This window comes from Centroberyx affinis, unplaced genomic scaffold, assembly GCF_046629955.1.
Source record: "Centroberyx affinis isolate AG114_WGS23_722 - 3 ecotype Tasmania unplaced genomic scaffold, CSIRO-AGI_Caff_v1 ptg001851l_1, whole genome shotgun sequence".
NCBI lineage: Eukaryota > Metazoa > Chordata > Actinopteri > Beryciformes > Berycidae > Centroberyx > Centroberyx affinis.
In genome coordinates, this window is record NW_027280230.1 from 11,016 (window position 1) to 29,400 (window position 18,385).

Consider the following 18,385-nt stretch of genomic DNA (forward strand, 5'->3'; position numbering starts at 1 on the left):
TAGTACTTGACAAGGCTGAAGATACACCAGAGGCCAGGTTGCTGCGTTCAGTAGTATTTTGGTAGTGGTTGAGAACGTCCGCGCCCTTCGTGACCGATCCCCCCCCCCCCCCCCCCAAACCACCCCCGCACAGCCTCCTCCTCAAGGCTCCGGCCCTCCAGACCCAGCAGAACTGTAGTTGATTTGTTTTCCCTTGCCCAGCAGAGGTCGCCGAGGAGTCGAGTCACCGTGGGCTGCCATCTGTCCGCTCCTCCTGCAGCTTCCCGCTCCACTGCTATGACACCTGCTCCACCGGCCTCATCTGCACATCTCCGATCTGACAAACAAATCAAACAAATCGATGCTCAACTGCATTGCTGACAGTGTACTTGGTTTCAGATCAAGCGATGTTGAATTTGAGAGGCAGAATAAAGGCAAGGGTTGAGAGAGAGAGAGAGAGAGAGAGAGAGAGAGATACCTGGACATGAGGAGGAGCACTGAGGACATATGTGACTGCGCTGGCTATGTCTTCCGCTTTCAAACACTGCAGACAGAGAAAGCAACTATTAATAATAAAGCTCCTTGAGTATTTTCACTTTTTCGGTTTAACTCATCCGCTCGCACGGCGACTTACTTTTATACTCTCGTACACTGCAGCCGCTTTCTCCGGATCACTGTTGTGGTGCCGGAAGGCAAACTCAGTCTCCACTATTCCAGGGGATATACACTGCAGGGGAGGAAGTCGACGGACAGATTTATGACCCGTGTTTACACATAAACACACGCACAGGCAAAACAGACTTCCTTAAGACTCATTTTTTTGTGAGTCTTCAGCAATGTTTTTGTTTGGCCTGCCCTAATTTGAAATCACGCCAACTTAAGGCCTATTTTAGCAGCAGAGCTCTCACTGTGGAATTTGGTTCCTGTATGTCATTAGATCACTTCATCTAAGATCTCAACGATTACATTTTCAACTAGCATTTTTCTTCAGTTATAGGGGCCTTATGTGACTCAATATGGCACCGACAGCTGAGGCCAGAGGAGGACCTGATGGTGAAAACTTACTGTGGCTCTGATGTGGGTTTTTGCTTCTCGTAGTTCTTGCCTTAGCCCTTCGGTTAGCGCAGTCACAGCATATTTAGTGGCACAGTAGAAGTGCTCGTCAGCACTTGGTACCATTCTGTGTCCACCCATACTACAACAGGAGCAAGGTGAGAGCGAGAGGGAGAGAGGGAGAGAGAGAGAGAGAGAGAGAGAGAGAGAAAGAGAGAGAAAGAGAGAGAGAGAGAGAGAGAGAGAGAGAGGGGTGGGGGGGATTCTTTTTATTGCTATTACAGCTTAATCTATACTTTAGGCCTTGCGTTTAGAGGCCCCTTGCATAACCTACCTGTTAATATTGATGATGTGGCCATCATCCACATTCCTCTCCTTCATTGATTTGTAGGCCTCACGGGTGCAGATAGACAGGGCTAAGACATTCACCTGTAGGGGAAGTGCAGTTAAAAACAGCAGTCAATACTATATATAAAGTAAGTAAAAGAAGAGCAGGCTAATTCATACGGAACAACCTCATTTGGAGCTTATCAATGAAAAAATTATATAGGAGTTATTCAGTTAGCTGATATCTGTTGTTTGCAGAATAACTTTATTGTGAAATCGCAATTTAGTATGTCACATGATGGAGCGGTATCAGTTCAGCTGGTTGATATTCACTGGGTCACTGTGTCAGACCATGTGAACCTGCTGCTCCTGTCCCGCTTGCAGCCTCTGAGCTGCTCCCACAGTGACATTGAGAGACGGCAGGTTAAAGCCAAAGTGGTGGCAAGATAGGGGGAGGTGACTAAACAAGGTCAGTGTGCAGATTACACAGGCTAAAAATACACTGCCGTACACATTCACGCGGGCTGCCATGACAACAGATGGGCAAGCGTTAGAAATGCTGGACTCTGGAGGCAGGGACTTTTGAGGAGGGGGTCTTGAATGGTCAAAAGCTCAATGAATCAAACTGTAAAGAAAAGTCCCAACAAGGGAAAGAGTGCTGGCTTTCACAACTGGGGCCTCTGTGCTGGGCCAGGGCTTCTGCTCAGAACCAATGAAGCAGCCTCTGTGAGTGGGAGGGTATCAGTGTGCGCGTGTGCGTGTGTGTGTGTTGTGTGTGTATGCGCACGGGCCCATGTGTCCACACATTTGTACGCCTGTATGAGCTGCCTTAGCTCTCAGTGCTGACAACACGTGCTCTGCAAACACAAGCCTTCCACTCACCCTGGGCAGCCATTTCAGCTCCTCCCTTTGGTTCTGTGTTTTGAGTGGGAATTTCAACCAACTTCAGGTTTTTATGACAATATGAAACTAATAGCTAAAAGCTAAAAATAGAGACACACCAAAACTGCACAGCCAAATGTGGCCTACCTACTTTTTCCATCAAGTCTCGATGAACATTGCTTTTTCCAAAATTTGTTATTACACTATCATAGAGTTTTCATTCTTTTTCACAAATGGCCGTGTTCTTTTATTGTAAAGTTACTGAATATGCTTGCAGAATTACATTACAATGGCAAGAGGAGCAACTTTAAAATTGGGACAAATTAGTAAATTAAATTAATTTTGTGTCAAATTGGGAAAAGAGAGAGCAAGTGGTAAATGGATGGATTTTGTTTAAATTACTTTTATTTTCTCTGCCAACTATCAGTTCTTCCATGGCTAGTAATTTAAAGGGCTAATTGTTCCCATCCCTATTCTGAACTGCTCTTTGAATACTTAGAATCTCTCAAACTTTTTTCTGCATGAGCAGTTATATGTTTGCATGTGTGTGATCCACCCACATCGATCATGTTCCTCCAGCCCTCCGTCTTGCCGCTGAGCAGGGGCTCGTCGTGGGCCAGTCCGGCGTTGTTGATGCACACGTCCACCCCCTGGTGCAGCGTCTTGATTGCTGAGAACATGGACAGGATCTCCTCCTCGTTGGACAGGTCACACTTATAGGGGATCAGCGTGCCACTGTAGCCTGCGCTCTGACACTCTGCTGCCAGCTTCTGGAAAACACAACACCAACCCATCCACTGTGATTGGAGCAAATGTGGCTGCCTGTTTCTTACAGGACAAACACAAGCGTTATGAGACTTTCTTTTTCTGAAAGTTGACTGTTATCAAGAATGACACACTGTTACATAAGAGCTCCAACAGATTAACTTGCAGTACCATAATTAACTCAGAGCGCCACAGACACCCTACCCACTCATCCGCTGAGAAAAGCTGTGAGCACATGCAACCATAAAATCAATATTACATCAGAGGAGGGCCAGAGGTAACCTGGTCAGCAACTGTGAAATCTAAACTGCTCCAGTCAGAGCAGGTTGTTTAAACTGATAAAAACATATTTATTGGGAACACAACATCCTCACATAGCTCACACCATGATCCTGGCTGTGGAGAAGTGAGCTCAGCCCCTGTGGGAGGCCTCTGCCTTTGGGATGCGGCTGAGCTGAGCCCGCTGCAGGCAAACAGGAAGGCCAAACCCCAACCAGGTCAGCTGGCCGTCCAGGACTGTGGGGTTTGATGCAACTCGACACAGATCCTCCTGCGAGGCACAGCTGCACCAATCACATGATGTCTCGCTCTGGATGCCAGTCAGGCGGGGAGGGGAGGTGGGCGATAAGGGTGGGGTTGGTAGCAGCAGCCGTGCCGCTGGCAGGCAGAGATGCTGCCCAGGACTGTGGGACACGGAGTGAGCCTCTCTCCAGCTAAAGGGATCCAACATTTAGCAACTGGACTGCATAGACTCATTAAAGGAAAACTTAAAGGAAAGCTATTGGCATGGTACCTTGCATTTCTGGGTCCATTTTGTTTTTGGTGTATATTTCTTATTACTGCAGATAACTGGCCAAATGTAGACAATGTGACGTCATATTGAGATTCTTTCAGCGCAGCTACAATGGAAAATGTCAGTGATCTAAAACATCAACAGTAAACTTCAGGTTTTGGTGCCAGTTGCTCAGAATCAATGAGCAAGGCCTTCTTTCTAGACTCACAATTTTGCACCGACGTTCGAGTAAGGGGCGTGGCCATGATCATAGACACGCCCCCGGTGTTCACAAACTAGCTGGCTAGCTAGCTCTAGCTGCATCACGTCACCCTAGAAATGCTTCCTACTACCTCCTCCCTTCCTTCGTGAACCGGAAACTGATGTTTGCTACACCATCTTGTCAACTGTCCCAATACTGTAGGAAACTAAATAAGTTATCTCCTTCATGGCAGCTTTGTCAGAGGAGTCTTCTGTCAAGAAGTATTTTCCCATGCCATGCCTTCTGCACATGAATGGCATTTGAAAAAATTGATATGCCTTGCCAACCACTGGCAACCAGAATGAAAATGAAAGTAGCGGTAGAAAAGTTGGTAGTAGTTGTTACTCTCATCATAGAGTCTTTTCTTGCTTAATGTTAAACCACTTTTTGTTTTCATAGCACTCTGAACCATCTGGCTACTTACCCTATTGATGCCTGAGGAATGTTCGCTTATCTCACTGCTGCACTGCTGCTAAATGCCTTAATTGTAAATTGAGTCAGCATGGATCACAGTGGCTATGATGTGGGAGTTTCTGTTAAGTGTCTGACAGTTGGATGTACTGTAAGTACTATTTGCTGATAGTGGCAGCTACTGCAGTTGGTCCTTATGGAAACAAAGTGTACATCGTGCAACCTGCTTTTCATTATCTGCAGAAAATGCGGTTGGGGAAGTGCTTTTTCTACAAAAAAAAAAAGAAGAATATAGAGAACACACCCTAACCTGCACTGAGAGTGTCCAGATCTCCCTGCTCCTCCTCTAAGCTGTTTAACTTGGATTATCCACAGAGAAGGCATTACCTGAATAAAGCTGTCAAAACGCTCAAACACTTTACACTGTGCTGTAAAGACTGACACTGACCCTCTCTAAGTGATGCCCCTGCAGTAGAAAGGCAAACCATTTCCTTCAGTCCACCACCTTAGATGTGAAGCTCAGCGGTCAGCGGTCTGCTCAGTTGCAGTAGAGCCTTGTATTTGAACTGCATTTAAACTGCCGCACTTTAATCCAAGATCACCTAATTCCCCGGAGAGATTGGCATGGGAGTCGGCTCTCAGGGCGGAAGGGGCCACAGGGGAGGCAGCGGGCAGGTGGGGTGCTAGAAAGGCCCTTCTTGACTCAGGGAGGAGGTTAATGTAAAGGGGAAGCCGGGCCAGTCTTTTGTGACAAGGAGTGAATTAGCTGAGAGCGCAGTTGGAGTGTGAGCAGCAGTGCAGAAAAGGCTACGACTGGCTGTGATCCGGATCCAACTACAGGAAGTCTCAGGCTGTGAATCTGTGAGTGTGTGTGTGTGTGTGTCTGTGTGTGTGTGTGGGGGGGGTGTTGGCACTAGCATGCGCCCTCATACTGGTGCTGCCTGCAGCAATGTCACTATGGAATGCTGTCCCACAGATAGGCAACCGGGCCTGAAAATGTGTTTACAGCAGTAAACACAGGCCAATTCGATCCACACATAGCTTCATTCAATACAATCCACATGAAAACTGGGTATATGCAGGTTTCAGACAGTTAAATGACATATTTTTTAAGACCTTTTTAAGTGAGAATAAACAACCATTTTGACCAGTTTGGCCAACATTAATGTTTACAAAAATCAAACCTTTTAAATACATAATACAGATTTACAAAACCTCGTCTTTATCAGTCACTTTCATTTGGTTCTGTTGCTGTGTAATTATGAAAGATTCGCCTACACGTGCACACACACAGAGACAGAACCAAGAAAGCCTTGATAAGCCCAATATTGAAAGATAACGATTCTTATGATTCATAACACAATTTATGTGATTACAGGCCATAAACCCTTCACATGTGATAGTGCTATATGTGCAATGAGTAATGGGCGTACACACACCCACCCAGCAGTCAGACTCATGTGGGCAGGCCCGCACAGTCACATTCGTGCCCTGTAACCCCTGCGGGGGTCTGTTATGTAAGGTCAACAATGCAGGAGACATCACTGTCCCAAGCCATGTTCATCAATCATTCACCCAGTCACATGGAACTGCCATGAGTGTCCCAGCAAAACAACTCGCCAGTGAATGGGAAAGAGATAAAAATAAAAGATGCCGAAGCGCTAAAGGCTGGCGCGCTTTAAGAGGTCCGCTTGCATTTAGCCAGATCAATGGCACATGGCAGCAGCCATGAGCGGGGAGAGCTCTGAAATTAGATTTGTCTCAGGTTGGCTCAGGAGGTCTCCCAGACAAAAGAGGGATTGTGTTATAGGCCAGCGTGCCTCCTTTTATTCACTGACAAGACTACACACTGATGGGCAGTTAAGACTCAAAAGACGGCCAGCAGGAGCACAATCTATTTGAGGATCCAGCCAGTAAAACCCCCCTTCATCCTTCCTGTCCCGTCTCCTAAGTACCTGTGACACACAATACAATTTTGCCTGTCATAATGCATTTTCATCCTCATTACCGAGACTGTTGACCAGTGATCACACAAAAGTGTGAGCAGGAGGAGGGGGGGAGGGAAGGAGGGAGCCACTAAGTGAGAGAGAAGAAGACAGAGAAATCAAGGGAGAGAACAAAACAGACCAACCTGAAACTATACACTGTATAACAAATGATCAAAATACATACAGGTTACAGTGTCATAATGCTTTAGCAGCGCCAAGTACAGTTCTCACATCGTCTACTTTTCACCTGCAAGCCACCAGCCTACATAATATTAAAGGAAACCTCACATATCTCACATGTGATAGTCCTATTATCTCTAAGAGTTCAATAACTGTCTGGAACATGAGCAACACTCCCCCAAAGCCATAAACCAGAGAACCAAGGCTCTATTCTGTGTTGTCAAGAGATTTCACCTGGAGCTAATCCATTGAAAATTAATTAGAGACTGACTCTGTTCAAAGGATGTTTGTTTGAGATTTTATAGCTAAAACGAGCTTCATTTCTTGATTGTACCATTAAAGATTTCTTGTTCCCAAATTTGTTCCCAAATCTTCAATTTTCTGAGCACAAACCAACAAGAATGAGAGTCTGTGAAGAACACATCCAGTTGGAACACATTATTCTGTTAAGGCCAATCACTCATTATCCAGCTGAGCTACTATTGTGTGATATAACAGGAAAATTGCTCCTAAAAGTCTCTTTCAAGCTTTCAGCCCAGAGCGCAAGGTGTGACCTGGGGTCAAGGATGACAGTAGGCAGTATAAAAGGATTGCGGCAGGGCAGAAGGGATGGTTTTGTGATTATCTCTTCTTCACACACTGAAAGACTGCCACTAAAAGGTCTAAAGGTTGAACAGGGCGGTTTTACAGCACTTCCCACAGGATAGTCTAATAAAGATAGGGAGATACCGACAATAATTACCCTCTTGTTGGTTGTAACTACGCTCAATGATGGATTTAGCCTTTCCTAGTGAATTCCAAAAAAGGAATCGATTAACTATAGAGCAATTCAGGGCGGCTAGCAGCAGTTTGAAATAATTTGATTAAAGTATTAGCTCTGTAGTCCAAGTCCAAACATTACACAGGCCAAGTGCAGGAAAAAAGTAAATAAAAAAAACAATAAGCACGTCTTTGATGAGAAGTCCAAGACAACTGATGTTTGGTGTGTGGATCTGGCACAAATGAAAAAGCCTTTTATAACTGGTAGAATAAGGACAGAGCTGGTAGCCAGGTGTTGTGTAACAGACTGGTGCAACCAGTGTGGTGGGATTTCATTTTCCCAAACAGAGCGATAAAACCCAGGTACAGACAGGAGCAGAGCTATATTATAAATAAGGGAGCAAGCGGTGCCCAGATGTCACTCTAATACGAGTATTACTTGAACACCACATTTATGAGTGAGAAACCATGACTCATATGTTCACATGGGCATCATATGATAAATAAAAGTCCTGTTCTGTTCTTGTGTTTCTAGTTGTAATGTGATTACTGCTGGAGGGGTGAAGACTCCCTCGACTGAAGCAGCATGCACCGCATGCCTTCCCCGTCTCATGTGATGGGTTATTTCAGCACCTGACGCCGGCCCTCAGTACAACAACTATGCTCTCAACAACACAGGCCCGAGGGCGGCCCAGATGTCAGCGACAAGCCCAATCATTATGCATGTTAAGTTTACACTAGGCTGTGCCCAGAACAGACAACAACACAGCCTCATGGAGACGGTGGCAATTTGAGACATCTAAGGTAACAACCTTTCAAATTGGGCCATGTCTATTTAGTATGTAGGCTTGGAGTAGGCCTAAAATGTTTCCAGTATCAAACAAGCGCCCAGCGACAAATCCAATTTGGCTCCTGTTGGAGAGAGCAATCCAATTTGCATTCTTTCACCTCAACTCCCCATTTTTTTTAAATCATGAACTTGCTGAACCCGGCTTGTCTCTGTGTTTGTGATGCAGCCTCATTCAGTCTTTACACCGCATAGCGCTTTCCCTCTCACTCTCCTCTCTGCTACCGATATACATTTGATTAAGACTGCTGGCCCGCTGCCTCAGTTGCACTTATGTACCTCTTGCATGACTTCATCCTCCTCTGCACATTAGCTCTCCTAATACAGACACACACAGTCTCACACACACTCACACAATCACAGCAGAGGCTTCAACAGAGGAGAGCTTTCCAAGAAGTATTCAACAGGACAGGATAGGACAGGACAGGACAGGAAGCACCCCACCCATCATAGCTTTATAGTCAAGCAGGAGGCCCAGGAGGGAATGTCAGTGCCAGTAAACCTTACACCTTGTAAGATGATAAGCGCAGAAAGGACAGCGCAGTGGTGGTGCAAGGGAAAAGGCTCACAGGGGTCGCTGAGCTGTCCGGGCCAATCAGACTGTTTCTGTACGAGGCCCAGGTGACCTAGTATAATGTAACTGTTACAAATTAAAAACACTCCTGCAATGCACGCATTAAATAGATTTAAAATAATAGTGATAAGAAAAGTAACTGATTAAGGAGTGTAGAATCTTGTCATTGGTATACTGCAGTGATATTAGTTGAGATTGTAACGCATGAAATTTGGTCCAGCTGTTTCAGTATTTCTGTCCCTCAGTCACTCATCTCGGTCACTCAGCGGGTTGTAACTCCACCTAGGAGTGGGTTATTGATGGGGTAAAGTGCTCTGTGGAGGCCCCAGTGCCCCTGGTGGGGTCAGGCAGAGAGCTTGCCACTGAGCGCTCATCACGGGGGTCCAGCTCGGCTTGGTCACTCACTAAACAGAAACTGTAGAAGTAGGCTATCACAGCAGGGTAAAGACCATCGCCAAGGTCCCAGACTCTGATGAGAGCTGGGAAAAAAAAACTGAGGACAATTTTATCACTCTGAAATCCATTGACTGAGCAGATACTACAAAGACTGTCAGTATGGGATTGGTGAAAATGAGTTTTAAAACTAATTTGAAGGTGTAAATGGAGCTGAGGTTGTCGTGTTTGTACACTTGGGTGCGAAACAGAGCTGAAATAGTGTGATTTTTCCAGCATCACCACCCTTACTTCATAAATGTATGACTACATACCCATATGCAATTGGTATCCTCAAAACAATCTGGACTGCTGCTTTGGAAGGTTTCATATATCAGGAAATGGGTGTTATTTGTTGTGTGGGTGTGAAAGCTGCTGCTGTGGGGTGCAGAATCCATGGGAACATGATGGATTATTAGATGGATACATGTCCTTGTCAGCTACAACTCAAGTGGAAAATGTACAGTCAGTGGAAAAGCTTTCTGCATGGGCAAGACAAAAGCTCATAAGCTGAAGAAGTCATGAGGTGACTAGATGAGCTCAGGAGAAAATTGACACGGCAAATAAAATACCTACTGTGTAGGTGCAGAGACAGCACCTCATAGCCAGCGACAACTGATACAGCAAAAAACACACTGTTAAACACAATGACTGCACTGTTCATAGAGATATTATGTTGTACATAGGCATAGGCTAAATGGGCTTTTGTAGTACTGAAGTGGGCTTTGTAGTTCTTAAGTCAGAAGCTATTACATTTCCAAACAAACATCTGGCACATCACACACACACACACATACCTCTAGCATGACAAGATGTGGGGAGAACAAGACACAACAAATGCATTTGTACGGGGAAAACATGGAGATGGAGAGGGGCACAGACTGGCTGGGAGAGAGAGGAAAACACAAAGCGAGGCAGAGCGTGTGAGACAAAGAAAGAGCAAGGCTGTCCCTCTCTGACCTGACCCACTTCAAATCCTTGCTGGAGTGAAACCTATTCACTGTAAGATAAGTGGACTGGCCGGCCAGACACAACCTAAGGGGGAGGGGGGGGTCCACCATGGTGACAGCCTCTCAAAGATACAATGGGTGGTGGGCAGTATTCAGAAGTCCTTTGGGCCAAGTCTACCACCACAGGCATGTGAATGCAGAGAGGGAGACACTGATTCACTTTTAGTGTGTCACCTCAGCCTTTGAAGCGTGACGGAGCACCTTTTCACCTCCTCCACAACGGGCACCGAAACTAAGCTGGACAGCCAGTGTCTGAAATTAACTTTTTGGCTCACCTGCCAAGGGCCTTGAGTTTTAATTTAAAACTTGCTCACTCACTCATACCATGGATCAAGTTTGTAATTCATCAAGAAGTGACTCACCACATGGGAATAACATGAGGTTTCAATTAACGTTAGGCTAGTTAACCCTCCAGGTGGCGGAGAGACAGGAGAAAAGTTTGTAGAACTTTCTACGCTATTGCTTTGTGCAGAGCAGCAGCCAATCAACAGCCTGTTTACTAGTCCTCTCAAGTGTTGCCGTCATTTCGGGGCATGAACGGGATTTTTGGACCCCATTTGCCAATCATTCTGTTCGTAAAAATGGGTGAAATAAAGTACGTGGAAATTACATATGATGAAGTTATTATGCTCTTTATGGTCTGTTATCCTCGCTTCATAAAGCCATGAAATGCTGGAATGCTAAGTATGGCTAGCATTTTTTTCCCTTTTTCATTGCAGCTTCAAAACTAGAATCCACCTCAACAAATAAAAAAATGTATAATAGAGAAACCGCCTCTATTCATTTTTTACATTACACTTAAAGGAGTGGGATCCAGAATCCCTTATTTGGGCCAAAAATGATGTCACGCTTGAGCGGTCTATACATGCCATTGTTTTGCTTTGATTTAATGGTCAGACAGAGTGTATAGTGGTCAGTAGGGATAAAGTTTCAGACCAACGACTGCATTCAAACACCAAGGTATTCAAATGCTGTTGTCTCAAAAAGTTACCGCCCACTGGGTGACCCTTATTGATTTATCTATCAAGGACAGATCTTACTGCAATTTGGCGGGTGTTAATTTCAGACCCTGTGGATAGAATTACACATCTCTGTCTGACACAATGGAGGCCATCAGCTTTCTGAGCACAGATTTGAAGAAAAACACTTATTTGTCACTGATGGTGCTAGTTTAAGTCTTCTGACAACTTTCAAACACTTATAGTTAATCGTTTCTGGGGCATTTTTTTATGTAGACGCATCAATCCCCTCCCAAAGTCATGCGAACTTCAATCAGTGTGCATACTGAACACATATATATATTGTGTTATATGCTAAATAACACAATAACAATAACACAATAACCTGTTAAATAACCACAGGGCTATTTAGAACTAAAAACCCACAAATCATCTTTGGTAAATGTATCTGATCTAAAATTGCAGCAGTCAAATCCTCGTAATTTTCACTGATGCCACCACCGGTAAATTCGCCTAAACTGGCACTCAAGAAATGTCAGTTTCACTTTATCAATTATAAAATTCTAAAACAAATGTATTATCTAGAATTTAGGGCCTTAACAATGTTCTTTCTACTTTTAGCTTAGGTTAAAATGGACTTGGTTACTTGCAATGAGGCTACAGAAGTAATTCTCCATAGTAAACAGTTACTAGAACTCTTTAAGTTAATGACTGATGTTTAAAATGCTGTTTCTTTCAGTGAAGAGATAAGCTAATGATAAAGATGGGTGCCCATTGATTCTCTTGATCAATCAAGGGACACCAGCTGAGACAGTGGCCCTTCCCTCTGGGTCCTGGTAAAAGTCAAACCAGGGTCAGTGGAATAGCTCATTTCTGATTAATTATTTTACACTAGCTTCAAGAATCACACTTTGATGTTTAATGCAGGCCTGCATCATGACACACAGTACATTTTCTATTAAGCATCGGAGGCTTAGGCAACTCATCGATTACATGACAGCCCCCACCCACCCACTCACCCCCCACCCAAGCTCTGCCTCTCCTCCCCCGGAGCCAATAACGACAGCAAAACTGACACCAATCTGCTCTACACCCTCCCTAGCCTGCAGATAATGCACAGAAATAAAGATTTAACTTATGGTTATCTTATATTTACAAAGTGTAGGCGTAGGCTAATGACACTGGCATATTACCAATCAAATCATAAAGTCAGCATATACAATTCTACAGTTCACCAAGACTCTCGTCGGTACACAGAGATGATGCAGAGAGTAAATCCATGTAAACTCAATTACATCAACCTTTTCATTTGTGAAATAAAGTTAACTAAGTAAATAGAAATGTCTATGATATCATGAATTCACGGTATGCATTATGGCAAGCTGCAAGTTGAAAATATACAGGCTATGTGGGCCAAATAAAAACATGATTACCCTATTCAACCAGTAGACATTTGCATGCTCTGAGTTGTGGCCTTGGCCAACATATGAATTTCAGCCTCTGCTCAGACTTAAAACCCTTATCCTCCTATTATATATATATAGGATAATATATATAGGAGGCCGCTTGGACACCTATTGTAACCACAAGGAATAAATTGTGCAAAGAGATTTTTCTACCAGCTAAATAAAAGCTTATTCCACCGGGGGTTTCAAGAGTTAATGAGAAGCTCTGTTGCTGCTGCTTGGAAGCAGCCAGCTCCTCTCCATTCCAGCACAGAGCCCATGGTGACCACACGTCTCCCTTCAGCTCGCTGTTCCCCCCGCTGCCTACTCTACATTCTCACAGACAACAGACACTGCTGCTGCCGCCACAACTCTCCACTCAACTTTCTCCGTCTTTTGTTTACAAAGTAAATGGCCTGAAATAGAAACACATGACATTTGGATATGGTTTTCAATTTCAGCATGCTAATATGTGGTCTGCTACGATTAAGAATATTGTTCTTGGGAAATGCTCATCCATAGTCACTGCCCCATTTCCCGACGTAAAGAAATGAGCACCAAGGGGAAGTCAAGAACAATTGCTTAGTGATGGACACTTGCATCCCCACTAAGAGCATGCCAGGTTTGGCACAACTACAGCAGGAACCCAGTGTACATGGCAGAGAGAGTACAATGCTGGCTTTGTCCCTCAGCTCACACACAGACAACTCTCTGAGGCCTCGTACAAGTGATGAAGTCTGTCACAGACAGTCAGAGTTGGAAACCTGTTGCTCTACACAATCTGATATTTCTCCCTAGTTTGGCTAAATATTTAGGCAACTGAAGCATAGTGCTTAATTAAGTCTGACACAGCTGTACTGGAAGGCAACGCTTAACATTTTCAAAATTTCAAAAGGTTTTATTTGCATCGGTACTATAAAGATTTTGAGGGCTGTGGTCTTGTTTGCGTCTTGCACAAGTCAAGGACAGGGAAACGAGCTGCTGCAGTTAACTATTGACAGGAGAGGCCATGTGACCAGAGTATGAATGGAGGGAGGCTACATCAATTGCGCAATTCAAATGCTCTGTATCTGTGCATGTGTGGGAATGGGTGTGTATATAGCCAAGGTGGGGAAAATATATTGCATGTCTAAAACAAGACCTAAAGTAAGTATGGGGGCATTTATTTTGTATCGCTAGAAAGAAAAACAACTCAACTTTCCTTTGAGCTGGCTTACATGCTTGTCAGATGAACATCGTCAGCAGCAGAGCTCCTGAAACTGATGTTGCCCCAACACCGTTGCCAATTTTAGACCGAAGCCGGTCTAAATCACAGTGTATTTTCAGCTTATTGTTACCTCTAGAAACAAGTCCCAGACCTCAAGATATTAGTCATGGTAAAAATACAGCCTGATATCAGCCTCAACAACTTACTAAGTACTTTGGGAACCATCCATTTACACTTAAGACCACTGGTTGTGAATTTGGAACTAGTAAATAAATACTAGTGAATAAAGAGAGAAATGGTGCAGTGAAGGCAGGGTTTCACGTTTTGCCAGCACGTGCACGAGCAAGAACAAGCATAGTTTGTTGCTCAGTACATACTGAACAAGTAAAATGGGTGTTGCTGCAAGCTGTAAACAATACAGCAGTAAAATAGGTATAACAGCCACAGTATAGCGCATAGCCTTTTATGTTTTGCTACTCCAAATCCGATAGCGTGTACCTTACATCAAATAGTCAGAAACAGTTAATGATGGTTATAACTAGTTATAGCTTTCAGTGTACTTGCATAAACATGGGCAAAGTCCTCAAAGAGCTCCGCCATGGGTTTATGGAGAGCAACAGTAAGTAATATAGCAATAGAAAGTGAAGAAACGTCCTACACTCTAGAAGCACAGAAATATGGACGCTTCAAATCTACGGTGACAAGGCAGTCTCCTTGTTCGACACATTTCAGCCTGTGCAAGGCAGTGGGAAGACGTCTTGGCTATTCGGCCATGCAATATGCTTGTTTTGGAGTAGGAGACTAACAGAGTGTCACTCACTAAAGATAGTTGTTCTTCTGCCATGGTGGCTGGAAGCGTATTGAAGACATTTGGCTTCTGGGTTGTGCCTGTCCTGTATTGTATGTTACTGTATGTGGTGTTGCAATGTGTTTTATTATGGTTTAGAAAAGAGTATAGATAAACTGGCTCAAGTTCTTGGTAGGAATGTTTGAGGAAACATGATGTGTCCATTGGGGTGTATTATTGCTGCCCATTTGTGATCATGTATTTGAGAAGGATTTTCCTTGTTTTCTTTTTTCTTTCTCTCTTTTCTATTCAATGCTTTTTGATACATCCTTATTAAATTGTACACCAAATATACATATATATATATATATATATATATATATATATATATATATACAGTATATGGGATGTTAACAGTAGACCCCACTTGACTATTGCTCACTTGGTGATGCCTAGCCTGATCGGCTGATCATAGGTTACTAACTGAGCACATCTGTGTAATGTGAACCTTTATAAGTGAGCGTCTCCAGTGGGAACTCATACCAACACACCCCTGAAGAAGACTGCGGTCAAAACACTGGGTGCTGGCTATGTATGTGCTGGCTTTAAATAAAAGTAAAGAATGAAGCCTTCCAATTGTTTTGATTTAGCTGTGAATTTTACAACCTAAATGTAGCCTATTCTGATCATCCTGTCCAGCCAGGAAGATATAATACATCTTTTCTGCCACATTTGAAAAATGGTGTGTGCACCCCTGAGCAGTATCTAAAAATAATGTGCTCATACCGCACCGAGGCATATGCTACCATTGTGTGTCTCAGAGTAACGCACTTCTCTTCATCGTCAAGTCACATTTTGCCACTTGAGCAATGGCCGTGCTTGCTGACTGCTGTCTGATTTACAGGCCTCTAAATCTTAATTATAATTAAAAGTTGATTTCAATAGTAATCACATTCAACTTCAAGTCACTGCATTCAATTTCAAATTCTACCTTACAAATTACATTTTTGAATTCATTCATTCAAGAAATCCATTTTTAATTCAGCAGTTCAATATGAGCAAGCCAAATTCAAATTTAGGTTAGGTTCTTGCTAATAAATTTCTTTCATTTTTTTACAGTTATATGTAAGGTATACATTTGGGACCATAAGTAATATTTTTTATTATGGACCCCCAATTAGATGTATGTTAATCCAGGGGCCCCATTGTGAAATGACTTTTGTTGTTAAATATTATCCAGAGCAGAAACTCAGGTCTGGCCTGCCGTTGGTTGAGAGATAACAGTGAGGAGGCTGAAACCTTTGATCAGAAAACACAGTCTTATAGCTTATAAACAAGACTGAAATTATACTGTTTCACAAGGCTGGGGACCCCCTGTGACCCCCTCAAGACCCCTGGGGATCCCCAGACACCACTTTGGAAACCATGTGGGGGAACCTTGCTCTGCCTCAACAGCCGGTTTATTTAGCACTGGCAGGGGACACATTAAGGGATGACAGGGTGGCCTAGCAGTTAGAGAGACCCCCCTTCCCCCAGACTACCCAGTTCAAGTCCCCGTGTCAGCAACTTCAGCATCTCCTCTGCTGAAGTGTCCTTGAGCAAGACACTGAATCCCTACCAGCTCTACATGCTGTTCTGTAGCTGACCCCGACCTTTGACCTCCCTGGAGAGGATCAACTGTAAGAGAAATTCCCTTCAGGGATCAATAAGCCATACAGGGATCAATCAGGTGAGGTTATGTGTGTGGCAATTGGGAAATTCAGCATGGACCCAGACAGCGTTTTATAACTCAGTGTGTCACATTTCCTTCATTTGGTGGGCGGTGCCGTCTTGATTTTACCAAATACTTTTCTTACTGTGGCATTAGCAACACTCACTCTCATTGCATAGTCCAGCCTTAACAAAAAAAATACTACAATCTTTCTGGGATCAAACCGGAGCAAATCAAATTTGATCCCATAAATCTTCCTCTAATATTCATATGGAGAGTTAAGTGTGTCGGTGGTACATTATAGTCGTGCTTTATTGTTTATATCTCCTATGGGATCACTATCACTTATAGTTTTGCTGTAATAGTTGTAAAGTATTCTTCTAAAATGTACTATATGATTACTAACGTTATAGCTCTTTTTCGTGAGGGAAATGCGTTAACTGACGTTACGTTACGCCTGGCTAAACACATACAACAGCAGCGTTACTTAATTTGCAATTTGCATAATAATAGGTTATTTGTCTAGAGGTTAGAGATTTCTAGCCAGGTAACGTTACTGCTAACCTACCGCTGAAGTTGTGGAGCAAATGTTAGCTAACTTACCAGTTCACGTTAGGTTAGTTAGCTAGTCTGTTGCCCCAACGTTACTCTTAATGTAAGGAGCTCGTCTGCTCTGAGTCGGAGGGTTTTCAAAGCATCAGTGGTTTTAAATTACATTGCTCACCTCTATCTTGTCGACATTCCTGGCACAGCCGACAACCCTCATGCCTTGCTGGACCAGTGCCCGGGCTACAGCCGCTCCAATCCCGACCGAGGCTCCAGTCACCAGAGCCACTCTGCCTTTCCACCGCTCCATCTCCAGATCAACGTTAGTTTCTTCACTGGTCTTGTAGCAGCTGCTCCTCGGCTGTACCTATGTATACTTAGCTCAAATTGTTGCACAGTTGCACTTCACAGTATCATGTAGCGTGGGGAGGGATGCAGCACCTACTGGCTTCTCGCTCTGTCTATGCAGCATCCAGGAAAACAGCAGTCAGTGTACGGAAGCCCAGATCCATGCGCTCCTCGGGATGAAATATTAATGGCAACCTTTGCGTTTGCAAAGTGTTTGGTTCACATCACCTCCTACTTTATTTTTGAGCCCTGGCGCCTGCGGGCTCAATGTGACTTGTGAGCTCCTCATCTTTGGTTATGTATCGCCGCCTACTGGTAAAAACAAGTAATTTATAAACAGTAATGTGCGCTGAACTAGGAATTTTCATATTTCCGATTGCAACTGAAGGCAGCAATAGTTCCACGTCAGATCTACTGTATAAATTAATTTGTTGTGGCAACCCGTGGTATTTTTTATTTTTTGTTTAGATTTTATTTAACTTATAATAAAAGCACTCACGTTAGAGGAAATCACAGATAGGGGTGTATGAACATTGATACTGGTCTCAGATATAAAACAGGTTATTGGCATTAGTCACTACTTTTGTGTCCCTTCAAGTAAAGTTAGTGGTTACTGGTAACACATATACCTTTCCATTAGCTATCATTTTTTCCAACTAAAAAGTAATCATGGAAAGGTAACCATAAAGTAATGATGCCGACATAATGTATATTTTCCCACTCTGTAACTACAGCATAAAGAGAAAATGTTTTGAGCTACAACACATGTAGTCACTGTATGTGATGTTTCTCATGCCATGTTTTCCAGACTTTGGACACTGGAATGACGGTGTGTGCCAAGACAGTGTGAACATCAACTTTTTAATTCAAAGTCGACATGGAGACTTTATAAATTGTGATTCAGTTGGACTGGTCAGTTACATCTTAAACATTGCAAACACAAGCTTCCTAAAGTTACTGAAATAAATGTTCTTCAGAAATATGTGCATGGTTCCCTGTTATATGTTTGTGTATTTATCCATAAGACAGTGGTACCCACTGTAGGCCTACATCTATCCTGCATTTCTCTTGCAGCAGCTTCATTTTCCTATAGTGAAATATAACTGGAAAAACCTGTGGTGCAATATGGAAACAGAAGAAA

General features: G+C 43.5%; 1 protein-coding gene across 2 annotated transcripts; it reads right to left on the reverse strand.

Moving 5' to 3' along the window:
* Positions 1-114: 114 nt before the first annotated feature.
* Positions 115-17,404, reverse strand: dhrs11a (dehydrogenase/reductase 11a). 2 transcript variants are annotated; one of them, XM_071529916.1, is made up of 7 exons: positions 17,075-17,404; positions 2,802-3,008; positions 1,367-1,461; positions 1,045-1,174; positions 614-706; positions 458-523; positions 115-316 (listed from the first exon to the last, which is right to left on the reverse strand). In XM_071529916.1, the coding sequence occupies exons 1-7, from the start codon at positions 17,204-17,206 to the stop codon at positions 275-277; spliced, it is 765 nt and encodes a 254-aa protein (XP_071386017.1). In that variant the 5' UTR covers positions 17,207-17,404; the 3' UTR covers positions 115-274. The 2 variants fall into 2 exon arrangements, with proteins under 2 accessions (XP_071386017.1, XP_071386016.1); XM_071529915.1 differs by having other exon boundaries at positions 116-316; positions 2,802-3,011.
* Positions 17,405-18,385: the final 981 nt, after the last annotated feature.

What these genes read in the sequence shown, in the direction of transcription:
- dhrs11a (XM_071529915.1), bottom strand. Translation starts at nt 17,206, where the DNA reads ATGGAGCGGTGGAAAGGCAGAGTGGCTCTGGTGACTGGAGCCTCGGTC. An exon ending in CACATCATCAATATTAACAG is followed by an intron (nt 1,175 to 1,366) that starts GTAGGTTATGCA and finishes CTCCTGTTGTAG; the next exon opens with TATGGGTGGACACAGAATGG. An exon ending in GTGCTCCTCCTCATGTCCAG is followed by an intron (nt 317 to 457) that starts GTATCTCTCTCT and finishes TTTGTTTGTCAG; the next exon opens with ATCGGAGATGTGCAGATGAG.